Genomic DNA, 18,590 nt, shown 5'->3' on the forward strand with positions numbered 1-18,590 from the left:
GCACAAACGGTTTTATTTAAACGAAATTATGTTTTTAAGCTTACATAAATAACTATCAGGTTTATTTTCTTAACATCTAATACTTGCGTTTGCATGGAACATAATTACAAGGGTGTTTTTCCATAGTATAGTATGGATGACCAAGGCCCCTTAGTCCATATTTACGAAGGAACTATAAGGGGGAATCGAGGCCAAAATATTTCAAAATAATAATTATACTTTATCTTTTGAAAAATATATCAATATCGAATAAAGGTACAAATACTTAAAGTTTTTTTTTGTTTTGTTCGTCCATTCCGTCAATTCAACAACAAGTAGAATTTAAGATTTTATTTTTTCATTTAAAAGGTTATCATAATCGTGAACAATGACATAATAACTCAAAAAAGCAGAAAAAGTGTTGATAAGCCAAATATATTTGGAATGTTTAGCAATGCACAGATACACATATCGATATTTGGGGCAAGACTAACGATACTAACTTTTTTGTTATGGAGTGACGACCGACTTTTGCTGAGCCCTTGATTTTAAAAAAATAACTAGATGGTGACTTGTGAACAATGATTGTGCTGTATTTTAAACAAGGAGCATTGACATATTGTTTTTCTTTTACAACGCGTAAAGAAAAGAAATTAACGGTCAGACCAGTAACAATAAACCTTATGCAATGGAAATACCGTCATTTTGACAAATAGCACAGGATAACACACTAACCTACATATCGTTTTATATTACAGACGTGCAAAAACATTTAATTGTGAGCAAATATTAGATATAAGTAAACACATACTATAGACATACAATTACTTTAAATGACCCTTATACAACAGGCACGCTCGCAGACACGCATATATCGTTTGTAGTATATCAGAGATGGTCATATAGATATCTCAGTAAAGCGAGAGGGCGAAATACCCTTTTTCTTTTACATAACTAATTTTAGAATAACAATCCTGAATAATTCTTAGCTCCATTTAAAGTTTAAATTCAAAGAAATATTCCATGAAGTATTCCCTTTTTTGAAATACATTTTTTTTTCAGAATTCCATATTTCAGAAGGTTTAGCACTGAAGTGAATAAAGTGCGGCCACTTAAAAAACATAAAAATAATGTGTTGCATTTGTTCTTAAGTATAGGTACAGTAAATCCGGCAAACGAAATGGCAATTATCTGTGGCCTTATTTCGATCAAAATCCACTAGTCAAAGCACTAGTTATTGAATAGTGAATAAAGTGCGGCCACTTAAAAACATTAAAATAATGTGTTGCATTTGTTCTTAAATATAGGTACAGTAAATCCGGCAAACGAAATGGCAATCATCTGTGGCCTTATTTTGATTAAAATCCACTAGTCAAATCATTAGTTATTGTGCCCATTTTTCTTACGATTGCTTAACACTTTTTAAAACTTTTTGGCTTCATCGTATTTTTGAAAAGTATTTGCATTAGGTGCTCTGAATTGTTTCCCTCCGTCTGCAGATAGAGTTGGGATCTCTAATCATTGAAGTACTTGTGGTTTACCTTTTCGTTTTTTATTATTATTTGTTTTATTGATAAGTTTCCTCAAGTTAATGCATACTTTGATAAGATTTACCTTTTGCGTTTTATCTCTATTAAGAATTGTTGGGATAAGAGTGAGGTTTGTGCACATAAACTGGTTTAAACCCCCAGTAAATTTACATTTTACTGACCGTTCCAAGGCGGTACCTAACAATTCTTGATAAACATACCAATTATATATATATATATATATATATATATATAGTATTTATGCACTGTGCTGTTTGTAGAGTCTTGTGCTGTTCTATGTTTCTTGTTTGTGATTTTGTGTTCTATGTCTTTGGCGTTTGCCCATTGCCACTAAACCGGGTTTATGTTTAAACTTTTTGCTACTGAGCATGTTTCTGTAGCTTTTTGCATATATATTCAGTTCTTTTTTCATGTAATCATACATTTATACACGATTTATAGTTTTGCTATCATCGATCGATAGATCCACCATACCTCGACTTAAAAGAATGGGATTTTATTCGATATCAGGTTTTACCACACTAATTTATCTTACGTATTGGGGTTGTATACAGTTTCTCATCATATTTGTTCACGGGGGAATAATGTGTTGTTCGTCACATATTTAAATACCTTATATTCTTTAACTGTCTGGTAACATGCCACTGGAACTCCATTCAAGACAATCCTATTTATATTGACATCAATGAGCCACTTATAGTTTTATATCTAGCTTTACGGTAGTCGTTCATCCCTGACGTACATTGAATTTTATCACGATATCATAAAAATACACTTTTACGCATAAATGCTTACAATAATAGATTACAGAAACTGCCATCGTGTCCAAAGCAATAAACATGAAATCACAGTCAAGCATATCATTGGGATATTACAGTGTGTAGTCGTTGCCAAGTTACAACCATCGAAGTCACATGTTTCTACGCAACCATCGATATCTTCAAAGCGATTGGTTCCCGTGGCGTCTAACTGAATTAAACCACAATGACTCCCCCAATCTCGCTGTGCACATTGACGAATGAGAATTGATGTTCCATCCACTGAAAGCAAACAAACACATTTACATAAAATATAAATGAAGCTATGGATTGTGATATTGCATTTATCTACTACACATTCATAACGCAAACTTGATGAATTATAAGGGGTTATCTTTGTACATGTAGTTATCACACTATCTTAATTAAACTATTGCTACAAAGAATATCTAAAGGTGTCATGCTGATAGAAGACATGAAAAGGATGAGACAATTAAGTAGACTTTTGAAAGGAACACAATGTGACATTTAACAGTGAAAAGAAATGTTTTATTTGAAATATAAACACCAAATACCAACAGTGTTTTAATTGAGGAGTATGCATCATATCAAACCCCCTCTTACAAAAAAAATGTACCGTAACATACACATTCTATAACATCGATGAAACGGGTATGGTTAACAGAATGGGTCGAACGTGAATAACTTACGATTTTCAGAAGAGTAAACCGTATGTAACAATATCCATTTTTGTCATTTGTATTAATCTTACCTCTCTTTCCCTTGAGTTTAATACAGAATTTTGCTCTCCAGTATCCCGAAGTACACTCTCGGGAAATGAGGTGTTCCGTGGTGATATCTCGAGCAAACACGTCTTCACATTCCTTGTGGTCTCCGGCCAGGGAGGCGCAATGGTAGCAGTCGATTGTTAACACTGGAAATATAAAATAGACACCCATTAAAGCTTTGAAGAACATCAGGATAGACGCATTAATGGATTTTCAAGGACTCTTATATGCTGTATAACTCCCTTAGCGATGGTTAATGACAGCATCTGGCTGTTAACCGGAGGGTAAATTAGTATCATATGCATGGAATGGTGTTTTAAAAAGTGTTTGTTGAATCACGTATTCGGAGAATTTCGAAAGACCCCAGTAAGACGAGCAAAATAGAGAGAGAGAGTGAAAACTGAAAAAAAATAACAATTCACATATTTTTTACGTTTTTCACTTTCCGTCGTCAGCTCTCATTCCTAGTTCACTGCAATTAGTTTCGATACTTCGACGTAACTAGACAAGTCGTTAAGCTGAATTGATATAAAAACTATCGGTTTTGTACTTCCTTTTCTCGAAGAACATTTTTAAAAACAGACGTACTGGTCGAAATGTCAAGTAAATGTGATACGTTTTGTCTTTAGACAAAAGAAATACAATATATTATATTTTCCTTCCGAGACATGCGCTAGCTCAAAGAAAGAAATTAGCTGGACCAAAAAACGAATACAGTACAGTTTTAGGACAATGAGGTAAAACTTTATTGGAAGGCCTTCTAAACCTGTCCCCCATAAACAGTGTCTTATGTACACGTTTTGCAATTGTCAATACTGCTCAGAGCATGATCGACCCTAAGTGAAGGAGGAAGGAGAGGCAAAAATATGCAAATACATATGATGAAGCTGATACTTTGAAAATTACGTTAAAATTAGATTGTAACATGTTAATTGTACTAAAAAAGGATGAAAAATTATCAAAACTGTAAAATTTTGCGTTTTGAAACTGCTTCAACCACTAGCGCTTTTCATTGATCGTGCAAATCTGGTTTAAGTAATATTAACACATTGTACATAGCTACTGTATATTGATTGTTGATACCACTGACACATCAAGTGCTTATTGCAAGACGGTCATATTAAAATAAAACAAACTACGTCTGTTTTGCGCTGAGCCCTCGTTAAAAAGTTACGCAGTATTGTCAAGGGATATAGACATATCTCTTGAATTAGCCTCAATTTCGTAAAAACAATTACATCCCATAGAAGTATAGTTCACGATATGTAGATTAGTGTGTTATCCTGTGCTATTTGTCAAAATGACGGTATTTTCATCGTATAAGGTTTATTGTTACTGGTCTGACAGTTAATTCCTTTTCTTTACGCGTTGTAAAAGAAAAACAATATGTCAATGCTCCCTGTTTTAAATACAGCACAATCATTGTTCACACGTCAACATGTAGTTATTTCTTTAAATCGAGGGCTCAGCAAAAGAGGGTCGTCACTCCATAACAATGAACTCTCTGTGGAAAGCATTACAAATAATTACTCAAGTAACAAAAACGTAAACAAAACACTCAAGGACAAATTCAATATAATGCATACCTTGTCGATATGATACAATTAACATCAATCATCAGCAACAATTTTGATATAGGTGAATAAATGTCACTGATTACAGAGGCTGATACCTCCTATATGAGCATATGTGTATTTGTTGTTAGTATAGAAACCGTTTTGGATTAAAATTGTCACCAAATAGAGGCAAGTAGAACCACGGTACTTTACAAAACTGATTTGACCTACAAGGAAACAATTTGGGTAAAAATAATCACTAAATGTAATAATCACCTAATGAGGAGACTGAAGGAATTGGATTTAAACTGAATTGACGTGCTAACCTGGCACATTAATAACATTAAAACACATATTCATATGTTGAATGGTGTTGAATGATAATACAGCACAAGATTTTAAGTAGATCACTCGATAAAGTACCTATATTTTTTGATCATTGAAGTTCATTTAAAAACGGAAGACTAGGGGGGTGGGGGGGAATTAGTAAAGATTTAGATTAATTTTCTGTTCATTGACCTTCATTGAAAAAAGCAATACTAGAGGAGAGGGAGTAGGGTTGACTTTGAAAGTGTTGTGATTCTCACTGCTCTCAATACCAGACTACTTGCTTTATACATTAAATGCATTTTGTTCCCTAATTAGAATATATTTCATAAGAAGGCACAAGTAAAGATGTCTGAGAGGAAATTCGTTCCAAATGAGAGAAAACACGTCCATAAGTAAGAATTCTAGACGCAAGAACATTCCTTCCTGTGTTTCTCTCTAAGGAGTGTTGATTCTTGATTTTACGCAATTAAAGTACTAAAGTTTCTCTGCAAATTGTGATTGCACTGCAATTAATTTTCAAGCAATACTAAGTATTTGTCGTCTTTTTTTTAAAAAACTGTATGCATATGGGATACTTTTGAACAAAAGGAGCCCAACGGAAAATTACATGCATCTTTCACCAGCTTAAACAAAAACATAAATACAGTAAAGGGAGGCAAGCATATTTGAATACTTGGATGGTATACTTATTTTATTCATTGAAGCTTAGAGAGTAGAGTTTTTTGACGTTAAAATTAAAATATCTTATGATTATCACGGTATAATAACCAGTATGTTTATACCACGTGATAAATTGAGCCATAAATGCTACGTCGGAAGCAATTCTTTGCTTTGAATGAAGACTTATAACAAAGATAACTTAACCAGTTTGTTTACCATTTTAAATGAAACATAGCGTCTACCCCGCGTACATAGCCCCGTCTTTCATATTTTATCATAGTTTAGATTCTTAAAACTCTTCGACAAACCTCTTCACAAAAACGCCGCCTGATGGAGAACTCTCAAAACGTTATTTTGTAACAGGTTTGTCGAAGTGTTTGAGGAAACTAATAACATTATCAAACTCCGGAAATACACAGAAGGCGGAGATCTTCAACAGGCATGGACTGGCATTTGTTTCATTTAAAAAGGTTAAGAAAAGGAAAAGTTATCTTTGTTTTATAAATGATAACATTTATTTAATCAAATCAAGAATAAATAAGAAATTTGCCTTAATGAAGAAGGCTACTTAAGCTTGTGAAAGGTTTGAGGCTAATAGCAAACCTTATTAAGAAGAACAAGGTTTAATCCTACCTTGTCTGCTAAGCTATAACCTTGTGCATATAAAAAGGATATTCACTAAGTTATGGACTGTTTGGCTTTGTCCTGAATTTTCTATTTAATTCGAACATGCTGTTTGATCCAGAGAAACAATTAGCGTATATGTGCAACAGGGGATAAGACACGTCTGTCTGCTGTGTGAAGCAATGAGTAGACTTTAATTGTTTTAAAGTAAATTAATGCTTACTATTGGTCTGCTGTCGGCATTGATTTTATATGGAACTTCTCCTGAGTTAAGTATTATAAAAGTTAATTTCAACGGTTGCCCGGATTGTGCTGACATACAGTGGAATTTTCATATAAGAGAAGCATGATATAAATACTCCGCGGCAACTTCTGCATATCAGAAATTGCCGTTTCTACATCCCAAGGGTAACTGTTTTATTCATATATTTAAACTTCAGGAAAGTCGGATTGAATTTTGGACGCCAAAGATATTCCTAGTCTTTCTGAATCATAAATTTAAAATACAGCTGAGTCATTGTTGAAAATAATGTACCGTTTGAGACGGTGTTAGAGGTGGCGAAAGTGGTGCACTGACAATAACAGCCTAAACCAAACCAAGAATATTCATTTCATAGAGCAACTTTATTTCAACCCGCCAATAAAAAAGATATTTCGTTTGGCGGTATTCGTGAGTTCCTTGAGCAACTGAAATCATTTTGCATCAGATATAAGATAATCGAAATAAAAGCAAAAATATAACAGGGGATAAGACACGTCTGTCTGCTGTGTGAAGCAATGAGTAGACTTTAATTGTTTTAAAGTAAATTAATGCTTACTATTGGTCTGCTGTCGGCATTGATTTTATATGGAACTTCTCCTGAGTTAAGTATTATAAAAGTTAATTTCAACGGTTGCCCGGATTGTGCTGACATACAGTGGAATTTTCATATAAGAGAAGCATGATATAAATACTCCGCGGCAACTTCTGCATATCAGAAATTGCCGTTTCTACATCCCAAGGGTAACTGTTTTATTCATATATTTAAACTTCAGGAAAGTCGGATTGAATTTTGGACGCCAAAGATATTCCTAGTCTTTCTGAATCATAAATTTAAAATACAGCTGAGTCATTGTTGAAAATAATGTACCGTTTGAGACGGTGTAAGAGGTGGCGACAGTGGTGCACTGACAATAACAGCCTAAACCAAACCAAGAATATTCATTTCATAGAGCAACTTTATTTCAACCCGCCAATAAAAAAGATATTTCGTTTGGCGGTATTCGTGAGTTCCTTGAGCAACTGAAATCATTTTGCATCAGATATAAGATAATCGAAATAAAAGCAAAAATATAACACACTTCACTTATAATATTGATAATTGTTATTTTACGATCCATTAAACGACGTATAAACTATTAATCATTTGATTTGCATCGTACTATGTTCAAACAAATGGAAAAACGTAAGTTTTACTGTACTCCATTTAGTCTTCAATCAATGGGTTTATTTTATTGACGTACTTCTATTGGCTTTGCATTTTATGTGATATTGATATAACAGAATTACTTGATATAGAACGAGACCGGAGAACGAGACCGGACACCTCATGAATATTTGATGAAGCCGTAACCTCAAAAACAGTTACTCATGAATCCGCACGTATGCTAGAAATACAAATCGCTTTAGAACAATGTAACAGAAAGTCATCATGATTATTTATTACACCTATCAATTGTTTTATATATGAAAGAAAGTTTGATAATAAAAATATGAAAACAAGTTACGTTTCCCTTATGATTGTGACATTTTACAGACTTTGTTGTTGTTCGTAATACATACTTTTGGAAAAATGTTTTCTTAATTGTGTGGAGAACATTTGAAAAATTCTGAATGGCGTTTGTTTGGGGCAAGTATAACCTAGCGATTGATTTTAACTGCAAAATACACCAGCAGAAATGATATGACCTCTAACGTCAGAAATATTCCAAGACATTTATAAATATGTGTTGTAGGCGTGCAGAAACCAACGCAACCACAAGCGGTTGAATAATTAACGGGAACAATGGAAGTATATTGCCGTTGTATTATGCAGTTGTAATGAGAAACCCTGGTAAAATTCAGAAATCAAAGTCCATGAAAGACGCGAGAAAAATACGGGAAGGCTACTTAATTCCGTGTTTTTGTTTCCATAATCGTGAGAACAAAGTTGTAAACACCAGCATTCTTGCATGGGCATGAGTTTGTTGATAGTTCTCTTATGAAAGTGTTATCACATATTGATAAATATTCGGGCGTTTTTTTAATGTGGATAATTGGCTGTACTCAATACATTTTTCAAAATGGTTAACATGAAATATGCTTATGGTTGTGAACGGTACTCGATACACATGGAGTTGAGTTACCGAAATGTGATATGGACAGTGGATTGAATGTTCATGTAAAATATATAGAACTTATTAAAAAAAATCGCAATATTTTCATGTGTTCACACGCAATAAAAATATATCACAATACAAAGTCAATGGTCTACAAAAATACAGAACGTTTCTTTCAACAATAAATATTAATCCTACAATTATTACATAATGTTTAGCGTGTAGAAAATATAGATAACTATTCGCCCTACGTATTTATTTTGCCTTTGAGTTTAGGCTCAAGGCCGGCCCACAGACTATAGTACCGCACATTAAAGTCGTTTTGTCAGATCTACTTTCTTATATGATAGATTAAAATAACTAATGCGTCGGGGTTACAAAACGGGATGTTTTATGTTATGATGTTGACAAAAGTGCGAATAAAAAGACCATTTTATTTTAATCTGTTCATAAGATTGCAGCGTTCATCTATATATAAAAGAAGCAAGTCGAAAAATCTTATATAACGCTTGCTGAGGAACCGACTGGAGTAAATACTTATAGATAAGTACACAGAAAATGGGAACATGTTGACTTAGATGCCCTGTTCTAATTTATCTACTGCACATAGTCAAAACATCCTCAATTAACATCGGGTTTTATCTAATTAACGTTACACTAGCAATAAACTTGTGAGATGAAAGCAACGTTTATATATCCAAGTACTGTGGTTTATCAGTAATCGTTATGATACAAGCTTATTGTATTAAAATATTAATCAATTAAAATACGTTTTCTTAGATAATGACAGGCACTTATCGATACAGGTTGGAGACACTGAAAACATTCTTTGGATTCGATTTATGCTGCCTCTGAACATGCATGTCGCGCCTACAGCCTTTCCACAGTTTTAACGCGTTTATTTTGGGCTCAAGGGCCTTAAATAAAAGATCAATAGTTTTATATTTACATTGTGTTAATAAAGTTCTTTTTATTATATTTAAATTAAGAAAAGAGACTTATATTGAACATTCGCAAACTGGTAATATTATGCCGTTAGTACGCACTATCGATTTTTAACAGATGAACTTACGGATATGCAAGATATTTTGAGGAAAACGCCTAATTAATTGATCAGAATTGCCATGAGAAACTATGTCAATATAACAATGTTATACAATGTTAAAAATGTTCCTATTGATGATACAATGAACTACCCATGATACCAATCCCAGTTAATGCTCGAAATAGAGACTGTCTATATTATATCGCAATGATTGGAACGATTTATCACTCCTGGGTTATGTTTATTCCAAGTAGGTCATTCAAACAAGCAAGGAAGCCAGATGAGATCCATATCAAATACCAGGAGTAACAATTTCGCTACCTCATTATAATAACGTGGCAACTAATGTAGTAAGATCATATGTTATGTCTAAATGATTATATTTCTTCTTAACTAATACAACTTTAGACATTTTATTTCCCATTTATATACATGTCGTAGGCGTTTAAATAAGCAGTAAATATAAGCTTTGAGAATAAACCACGACTGAACGAATGTTTAAGGGAGTAATTGAATTTCAATTGCACAATGCCAGAGGTTTAAGTAATGTTGGTACATGTTTAAAAAAAGGAAACTTGACTAGATCTTGAAAAAACTTTGAAAAGATAGACAACAAGAGGTGAGAAAGAGGGGACTACATTAAAAGCCAAATGCATCCCTGAATGGAAACACTATAATGTCGCTGCTCAAGATCAATAGTTAAGCATAAGATAACCATTTATCAATAATCATTCACACCAACAATGTTGTATTTTTGAGAAGTGTTAAAAAAAGAAAGTTTCCTACTAAATGTGCTCTAGACCGCGGTTTGACATTCTGTTATTAATAAATGTCAAAATAGTCACTTGATTCTTGACTAGAATTCTATATTTATGATGGGGAAACACTGTGTGATTTCTTCATGAAAATTAATATCCTGTAAATGTTTATTGTGGCGGTTTAAGTAGCCAATCCAGGTTGAAACAAAAGTTGGACCAGTTGTGAAGATGGCTTTATAAGCAACTCATGCAGTCACAAGTCTTCAGACTTATGATTTTATTTCGTCGGGAATGACAACACTATAATCTTTCATTAAATAACAGTTTAATTGACCCTCTTTGACATGACATTGAAAGAAAGTTCAACGCGTCAACCAAACAACATTCAATGTTAGAAAAGCAAAGATAAGGCAATGAAATTGGTTGAACGTAACCACTATATGTTCAATAAAGTGTACCAGAGTACATAAACAATCGGCTAAAATATAAACAAAAAGCATGTAGATCACGTAGCTATTTAAATCACAAAACGTTCAGATGTAAAGCCAATACACATAAAAGGTAGCCAATGGTCTGAGATGGTATAACCAAGCTTTAATGAGTTTTAGAAAATAAATAAAGAAAGATAATTATCGTTGAGGCCTTCAGATTGTCTGGGAAAAGTTTGCCCTAGCGGATTAAGCAAGATATAGCCTTCCCCGCGTTCCCCGAAACATATCCAAGTTAACTTTTTATGTAAATATTGCGGATAAATCAACAACAGAACGCTCCGTTGATGACTAAATAAAATTCATCTTTTTACAATATCAATTTCTGATCTCGAAGGGGAAGATTGTGCCCTCAAGTAGCACACCCTCTAATCCACGTTGACACCTAAGTTGGTGAGTTGTGTTAACGACTATTTAAGTAACCAAAGCTGTCAAATGCTTTCTGTTTATAATTATTCTTTCGCCGGAAATTTTTCAACAACTTAATTACTTATAACATCACCGTTCAAATAACGGCCTTTGACAGAAGTATCGAGTCGTCTAAATTGTATTGCAAATTAACAAAAGAATTACTGCATGCAATTGGGTGCTTCATATGTTCTGTGACGTGGTCATTCGACTGAAGTCCAGAATAACAACTGCGTTAACGAGATTGTAAACGCTTGTAATGCTAAACATCAATCGATTTGGCTTTGATGCAATGATACTCATCAGATTGCAAATTGAAAGATTGCTTTTTACGGGCTGCAAACAGCAATTGGATTATTGATTTACCTTTACTTCAAACATAACTAAATCTTATACATGAACAGCAATAGTGTGATTCATCTGTAAATATTTTTTATTGTTATGAGTTTGAATTGATGCTGAAAATTATGCAAAAAAACACTGATGATATTCGTATATATTGAATACTATGCGAGCATCATTTGATGTTCAAAAATATATCAAGCTATATGGCAATCAATGTAACGGTCAAATAAATATTTTAGGGATACAATTTCATTAACTGTGGATATTTGATTTTACATTACCGAATGACCTGATATTGAGCGAGATATCTCCTGAATATTTTATAACCATCGTATCATCGGGAAAAAAACATCAATGCAGAAGTCCATTGTTTTGCTAGCTGGAAATTCATTATGGAAGGTCAGCCCTAATGTGTCTACGATTAATTTCTAGACATATTATTAACTATAGGTTATTGGAATTATATGGAAATATCACCAACGAATGCAGATTTGATATTGTATACTCGATAAAAATATTACATAGTTTTTACGCTTTAAAAAATGAAACGACACTTTACATCAATATTTGCATCTATTTATAGCATACTTCAAAACAAACAAATGAACACTTGACTAAAAATGGTTGCAAGGATTTTTACGTGATTCGCATGATCAAAATGAAAGAAAAAGGCGATTATTGTTTAAAAAATTACCTACTTAAATGTGATTTTACAGAATAGAAATAATTAGTGCTAGAAAATCTAGGTTAACCTTCTTTAAACGTCTGAGAACAAACGGAAGAATAAACAAAAAGTATTCGGCTCAGCATGATCCTGTTATATAGGACTTAATATGGTTTGAGAAATTTGGTTCGATGTAAGCAATTCACACCCGATAAGAATTGACATCGGACGATTGTGAAATATTTATACTTAATAATTATACACTATGTTTATGTAGTTTTTTTTTTAAATACCGCATTTAAAACTACAGAGACAAGTCGGTAGCCTGTGTGTTCATTTTCGTGATTTATGACACAATCAGCCCGAAATGGACCCAATGTCTTTGTTACATAAGGAAATTCCAAGGTAGATGTGATCATACGTCACCTAGATCACTTTTGACACAAACGTCGGCAGAGCATGGAACGTGTATATCGTATGCATTGAACCTGGTTTAAGACTTCTTCTGCTCTGACTGCGTTGCTTCATGTCTTATTCAAAGGTCTTCTTTTTTCGAAATATTGCGGATAAATCAACAGCAGAACGCTCCGTTGGTGACTAAATAAAATTCATCTTTTTACAATATCAATTTCTGATATCGAAGGGGAAGATTGTGCCCTCAATTAGCACACCCTCTAATCCACGTTGACACCTAAGTTGGTGAGTTGTGTTAACGACTATTTAAGTAACCAAAGCTGTCAAATGCTTTCTGTTTATAATTATACGGCCTTTGACAGAAGTATCGAGTCGTCTAAATTGTATTGCAAATTAACAAAAGAATTACTGCATGCAACTGGGTGCTTCATATGTTCTGTGACGTGGTCATTCGACTGAAGTCCAGAATAACAACTGCGTTAACGAGATTGTAAACGCTTGTAATGCTAAACATCAATCGATTTGGCTTTGATGCAATGATACTCATCAGATTGCAAATTAAAAGATTGCTTTTTACGGGCTGCAAACAGCAATTGGATTATTGATTTACCTTTACTTCAAACATAACTAAATCTTATACATGAACAGCAATAGTGTGATTCATCTGTAAATATTTTTTATTGTTATGAGTTTGAATTGATGCTGAAAATTATGCAAAAAAACACTGATGATATTCGTATATATTGAATACTATGCGAGCATCAATTGATGTTCAAAAATATATCAAGCTATATGGCAATCAATGTAACGGTCAAATAAATATTTCAGGGATACAATTTCATGAACTGTGGATATTTGATTTTACATTACCGAATGACCTGATATTGAGCCAGATATCTCCTGAATATCTTATAACCATCGTATCATCGGGAAAAAAACATCAATGCAGAAGTCCATTGTTTTGCTAGCTGGAAATTCATTATGGAAGGTCAGCCCTAATGTGTCTACGATTAATTTCTAGACATATTATTAACTATAGGTTATTGGAATTATATGGAAATATCACCAACGAATGCAGATTTGATATTGTATACTCGATAAAAATATTACATAGTTTTTACGCTTTAAAAAATAAAACGACACTTTACATCAATATTTGCATCTATTTATAGCATACTTCAAAACAAACAAATGAACACTTGACAAAAAATGGTTGCAAGGATTTTTACGTGATTCGCATGATCAAAATGAAAGAAAAAGGCGATTATTGTTTAACAAATTACCTACTTAAATGTGATTTTACAGATTAGAAATAATTTTTGCTAGAAAATCTAGGTTAACCTTCTTTAAACGTCTGAGAACAAACGGAAGAATAAACAAAAAGTATTCGGCTCAGCATGATCCTGTTATATAGGACTTAGAATGGTTTGAGAAATTTGGTTCGATGTAAGCAATTCACACCCGATAAGAATTGACATCGGACGATTGTGAAATATTTATACTTAATAATTATACACTATGTTTATGTATTTTTTTTAAATACCGCATTTAAAACTACAGAGACAAGTCGGTAGCCTGTGTGTTCATTTTCGTGATTTATGACACAATCAGCCCGAAATGGACCCCATGTCTTTGTTACATAAGGAAATTCCAAGGTAGATGTGATCATACGTCACCTAGATCACTTTTGACACAAACGTCGGCAGAGCATGGAACGTGTATATCGTATGCATTGAACCTGGTTTAAGACTTCTTCTGCTCTGACTGCGTTGCTTCATGTCTTATTCAAAGGTCTTCTTTTTTCGAAATATTGCGGATAAATCAACAGCAGAACGCTCCGTTGGTGACTAAATAAAATTCATCTTTTTACAATATCAATTTCTGATATCGAAGGGGAAGATTGTGCCCTCAAGTAGCACACCCTCTAATCCACGTTGACACCTAATTTGGTGAGTTGTGTTAACGACTATTTAAGTAACCAAAGCTGTCAAATGCTTTCTGTTTATAATTATACGGCCTTTGACAGAAGTATCGAGTCGTCTAAATTGTATTGCAAATTAACAAAAGAATTACTGCATGCAACTGGGTGCTTCATATGTTCTGTGACGTGGTCATTCGACTGAAGTCCAGAATAACAACTGCGTTAACGAGATTGTAAACGCTTGTAATGCTAAACATCAATCGATTTGGCTTTGATGCAATGATACTCATCAGATTGCAAATTAAAAGATTGCTTTTTACGGGCTGCAAACAGCAATTGGATTATTGATTTACCTTTACTTCAAACATAACTAAATCTTATACATGTACAGCAATAGTGTGATTCATCTGTAAAAAAAAATTTTTGTTATGAGTTTGAATTGATACTGAAAATTATGCAAAAAAACACTGATGATATTCGTATATATTGAATACTATGCGAGCATCAATTGGTGTTCAAAAATATATCAAGCTATATGGCAATCAATGTAACGGTCAAATAAATATTTCAGGGATACAATTCCATTAACTGTGCATATTTGATTTTACATTACCGAATGACCTGATATTGAGCCAGATATCTCCTGAATATTTTATAACCATCGTATCATCGGGAAAAAAACATCAATGCAGAAGTCCATTGTTTTGCTAGCTGGAAATTCATTATGGATGGTCAGCCCTAATGTGTCTACGATTAATTTCTAGACATATTATTAACTATAGGTTATTGGAATTATATGGAAATATCACCAACGAATGCAGATTTGATATTGTATACTCGATAAAAATATTACATAGTTTTTACGCTTTAAAAAATAAAACGACACTTTACATCAATATTTGCATCTATTTATAGCATACTTCAAAACAAACAAATGAACACTTGACAAAAAATGGTTGCAAGGATTTTTACGTGATTCGCATGATCAAAATGAAAGAAAAAGGCGATTATTGTTTAAAAAATTACCTACTTAAATGTGATTTTACAGATTAGAAATAATTATTGCTAGAAAATCTAGGTTAACCTTCTTTAAACGTCTGAGAACAAACGGAAGAATAAACAAAAAGTATTCGGCTCAGCATGATCCTGTTATATAGGACTTAGAATGGTTTGAGAAATTTGGTTCGATGTAAGCAATTCACACCCGATAAGAATTGACATCGGACGATTGTGAAATATTTATACTTAATAATTATACACTATGTTTATGTAGTTTTTTTAAAATACCGCATTTAAAACTACAGAGACAAGTCGGTAGCCTGTGTGTTCATTTTCGTGATTTATGACACAATCAGCCCGAAATGGACCCCATGTCTTTGTTACATAAGGAAATTCCAAGGTAGATGTGATCATACGTCACCTAAATCACTTTTGACACTAACGTCGGCAGAGCATGAAACGTGTATATCGTATGCATTGAAACTGGCTTAAGACGTCTTTTGCTCTGATTGCGTTGCTTGATTGTCTTATTCAAAGGTCTCATTGTTTAGAAAGAAATGACTTACGATGTTGGATCCCTTTGTTCAATAACGACAGTCAAAACAGTTTCCATGATCATAAGTGTTTGAGTGTAAGTGGCACGTGTCCTTTGACTTTCAGACAAAGATGTTCTGCAGCTTTTTAATATTCTATTTTAGGGAACGTTCAGCATCCTTAACTTAATAAAGACAAAATACTGTCTTGAAGAGGGATCACTTTCGACAACAAACTGACATTATTATTACTCTTGCTTTGTTAGTTAGATGAAACCCGTCAGACAGAGTTGTCAACGCAGTCTTGGAATCTCCTTTTTTAAATTTAAAATATGATTTGCACAAGAATCACCCAATACTTATTGCCAGTTCCTTTGTGAAGTCCAACATTTGTTTATGATGACACCAACGTTTTTTCAAAGAATTGAAGATTGTGGTCAAAATCCAGTTTTATCAATATAGAAAAGCAATAAACTGTGTTCCGTCGTTTGTCTATTAGACCGCCTGTAACATTTCTCATGTGATTTTGTTTCCATAGCATGGTTTCCTGCCCAGATGTTATTGACAACGCGTAGTGAGAAATGTGCCAGTAGTAGAAAAAGTAGTCGTAGAAAAAGTAGTAGCTGCAGTAGTTGTAGTTGTAGTAGTAGTAGTAGTAGTAGTAGTAGTAGTAGTAGTAGTAGTAGTAGTAGTAGTAGTAGTAGTAGTAGTTGTATTCATTTGACATCCAGTGAATTATGACTTAGGCCAAAAATGTATTGAATATCTTCTATTCATTAGTTACCAGAGTATTATGACCAAGTCCACAAATGTATTGTATTTTTTGTATTTATTAGTCATCCAGAGTATTATGACTTAGACCACAAATGTATTGAGCTTTTTGTATTGATTAGATATCCAGCGTATTATAACTTTGACCACATATATATTGAATATGTTGTATTCATTAGTTATAAAGAGTCTCATGACTACTTGTATTTCAAAATTATATTTCGGTGGAAATCCTTTTTAATTTAGATGAAAATATAGATTTTCAAATACATTTTAGTTATAATCAAATGGTAACATGTAACCTTTTAAGTATTAACATAATACATATTGACAATCAATCTTGAGTGTGATTGTTTCATTTGTTTCGGCAAAAACGTCTGACAACACGGCATAGAACTGATAAATATGTGTACATGGTATATTTGGCTTTTTCTGTATCATAAGAAAGTATATTCTAAGCCAGCTTCTTTACTACATTTTTGATACTAATTATTGTCAATTATAAACTGTACAATCTTAAATACACTCAAAACAAGCAAATAACGACGTTATTGTCACCTAAATAATTTGACACTTACCATAACACAATGTTAAGAGTTTTGCAGTCATGACGTCGACGTATGATGTCAACGTCCGTAAACATTTATAAGAATTTTGTTTTTGACGACACGTAGCCCTACAATATTATGGTTATTTACAAAACTGACGGCTATTTATAGACGGTGTTAAACAGGCTCTTATTGTCTATCAAAAGACAAGTTCAAACAAAAAGCGTGTGAGTATTAATGGTTTTCTTACTAGATTACTTGATTTTTTTTATATATAGTATGTATGCACTGTGCTGTTTGTGGAGTTTTGTGATGTTCTTCTATGTTTCTTGTTTGTGATTTTGTGTCCTACGTCTTTGGCGTTTGCCCAGTGCCACTAAACCGGGTTTATGTTTAAAAAAAATTCTATCGAGCTTGTTTCTGTAGGCTTTGCAGAAATATTTCAATTATTCGTTTAAATTATAATTAAAAAGATGAAGCGCCACCGCTCTTTAGATCCTTTCTGACAATAGTTGATCGATGTACATAATGTAATGCAACGTTCTGACAGTATTTTAATTCAAGCTTAGTCGGTTAGAGTTTACATTTTCTAAAAATGTAAAACACCTGTGATTGATATCGATATTTAAAGCGTTGTTGCATGACTTTTTTGCCGAGTATATTAATAAAAGGAAAAATCTTTTTTTTCAAATGTGAAAAGATCAAATTTCAAACAGAAACACGGTCTTAAATGAATGCCTACCGACTACCGAAGTAATTAAACTATATACTATCTTATGAAGCCACTCCCAGTAATGCATTGGATATACAATGCTTTTATTGACGGTCACACCCGGGCGATATCAGATACTTGGCGAAGAAGCGGCAAATAAAAAGTCCACATACCATTAATTCCAACATATATCAAACTCACGAAAATGCAAGATATTTTTGAAACTGTTTGTTTAATTGATGACAAAATATGTCAAATTGACATCTTTCGATTAAAGATACGATGAACTACCAATGATACCAATCCCAGCTAATGCTTGATATAGAAACTACCTTTATCATATCGGCGTAATTGGAATATTTGTGATTTCTGACCAATGTT

General features: G+C 33.2%; 1 protein-coding gene across 3 annotated transcripts in view; it reads right to left on the bottom strand.

Annotated features, from left to right (window-relative positions):
- Positions 1–315: 315 nt before the first annotated feature.
- LOC128245509 (uncharacterized) overlaps positions 316–18,590 on the bottom strand; it is a 66,810-nt gene continuing 48,535 nt past the window's right edge. For all 3 annotated transcript variants that reach the window (XM_052963712.1, XM_052963717.1, XM_052963704.1), the window contains exons 3-4: positions 3,060–3,221; positions 316–2,569 (exon numbers count right to left, since the gene is read on the bottom strand). In XM_052963712.1, coding sequence (XP_052819672.1) covers positions 2,334–2,569; positions 3,060–3,221 — 398 coding nt within the window. In that variant the 3' untranslated portion in view covers positions 316–2,333. The remainder of the gene's footprint in view (positions 2,570–3,059; positions 3,222–18,590) is intronic.

The sequence above is a fragment of the Mya arenaria genome, chromosome 2 (genome assembly GCF_026914265.1).
Source record: "Mya arenaria isolate MELC-2E11 chromosome 2, ASM2691426v1".
Classification (NCBI taxonomy): Eukaryota; Metazoa; Mollusca; class Bivalvia; order Myida; family Myidae; genus Mya; species Mya arenaria.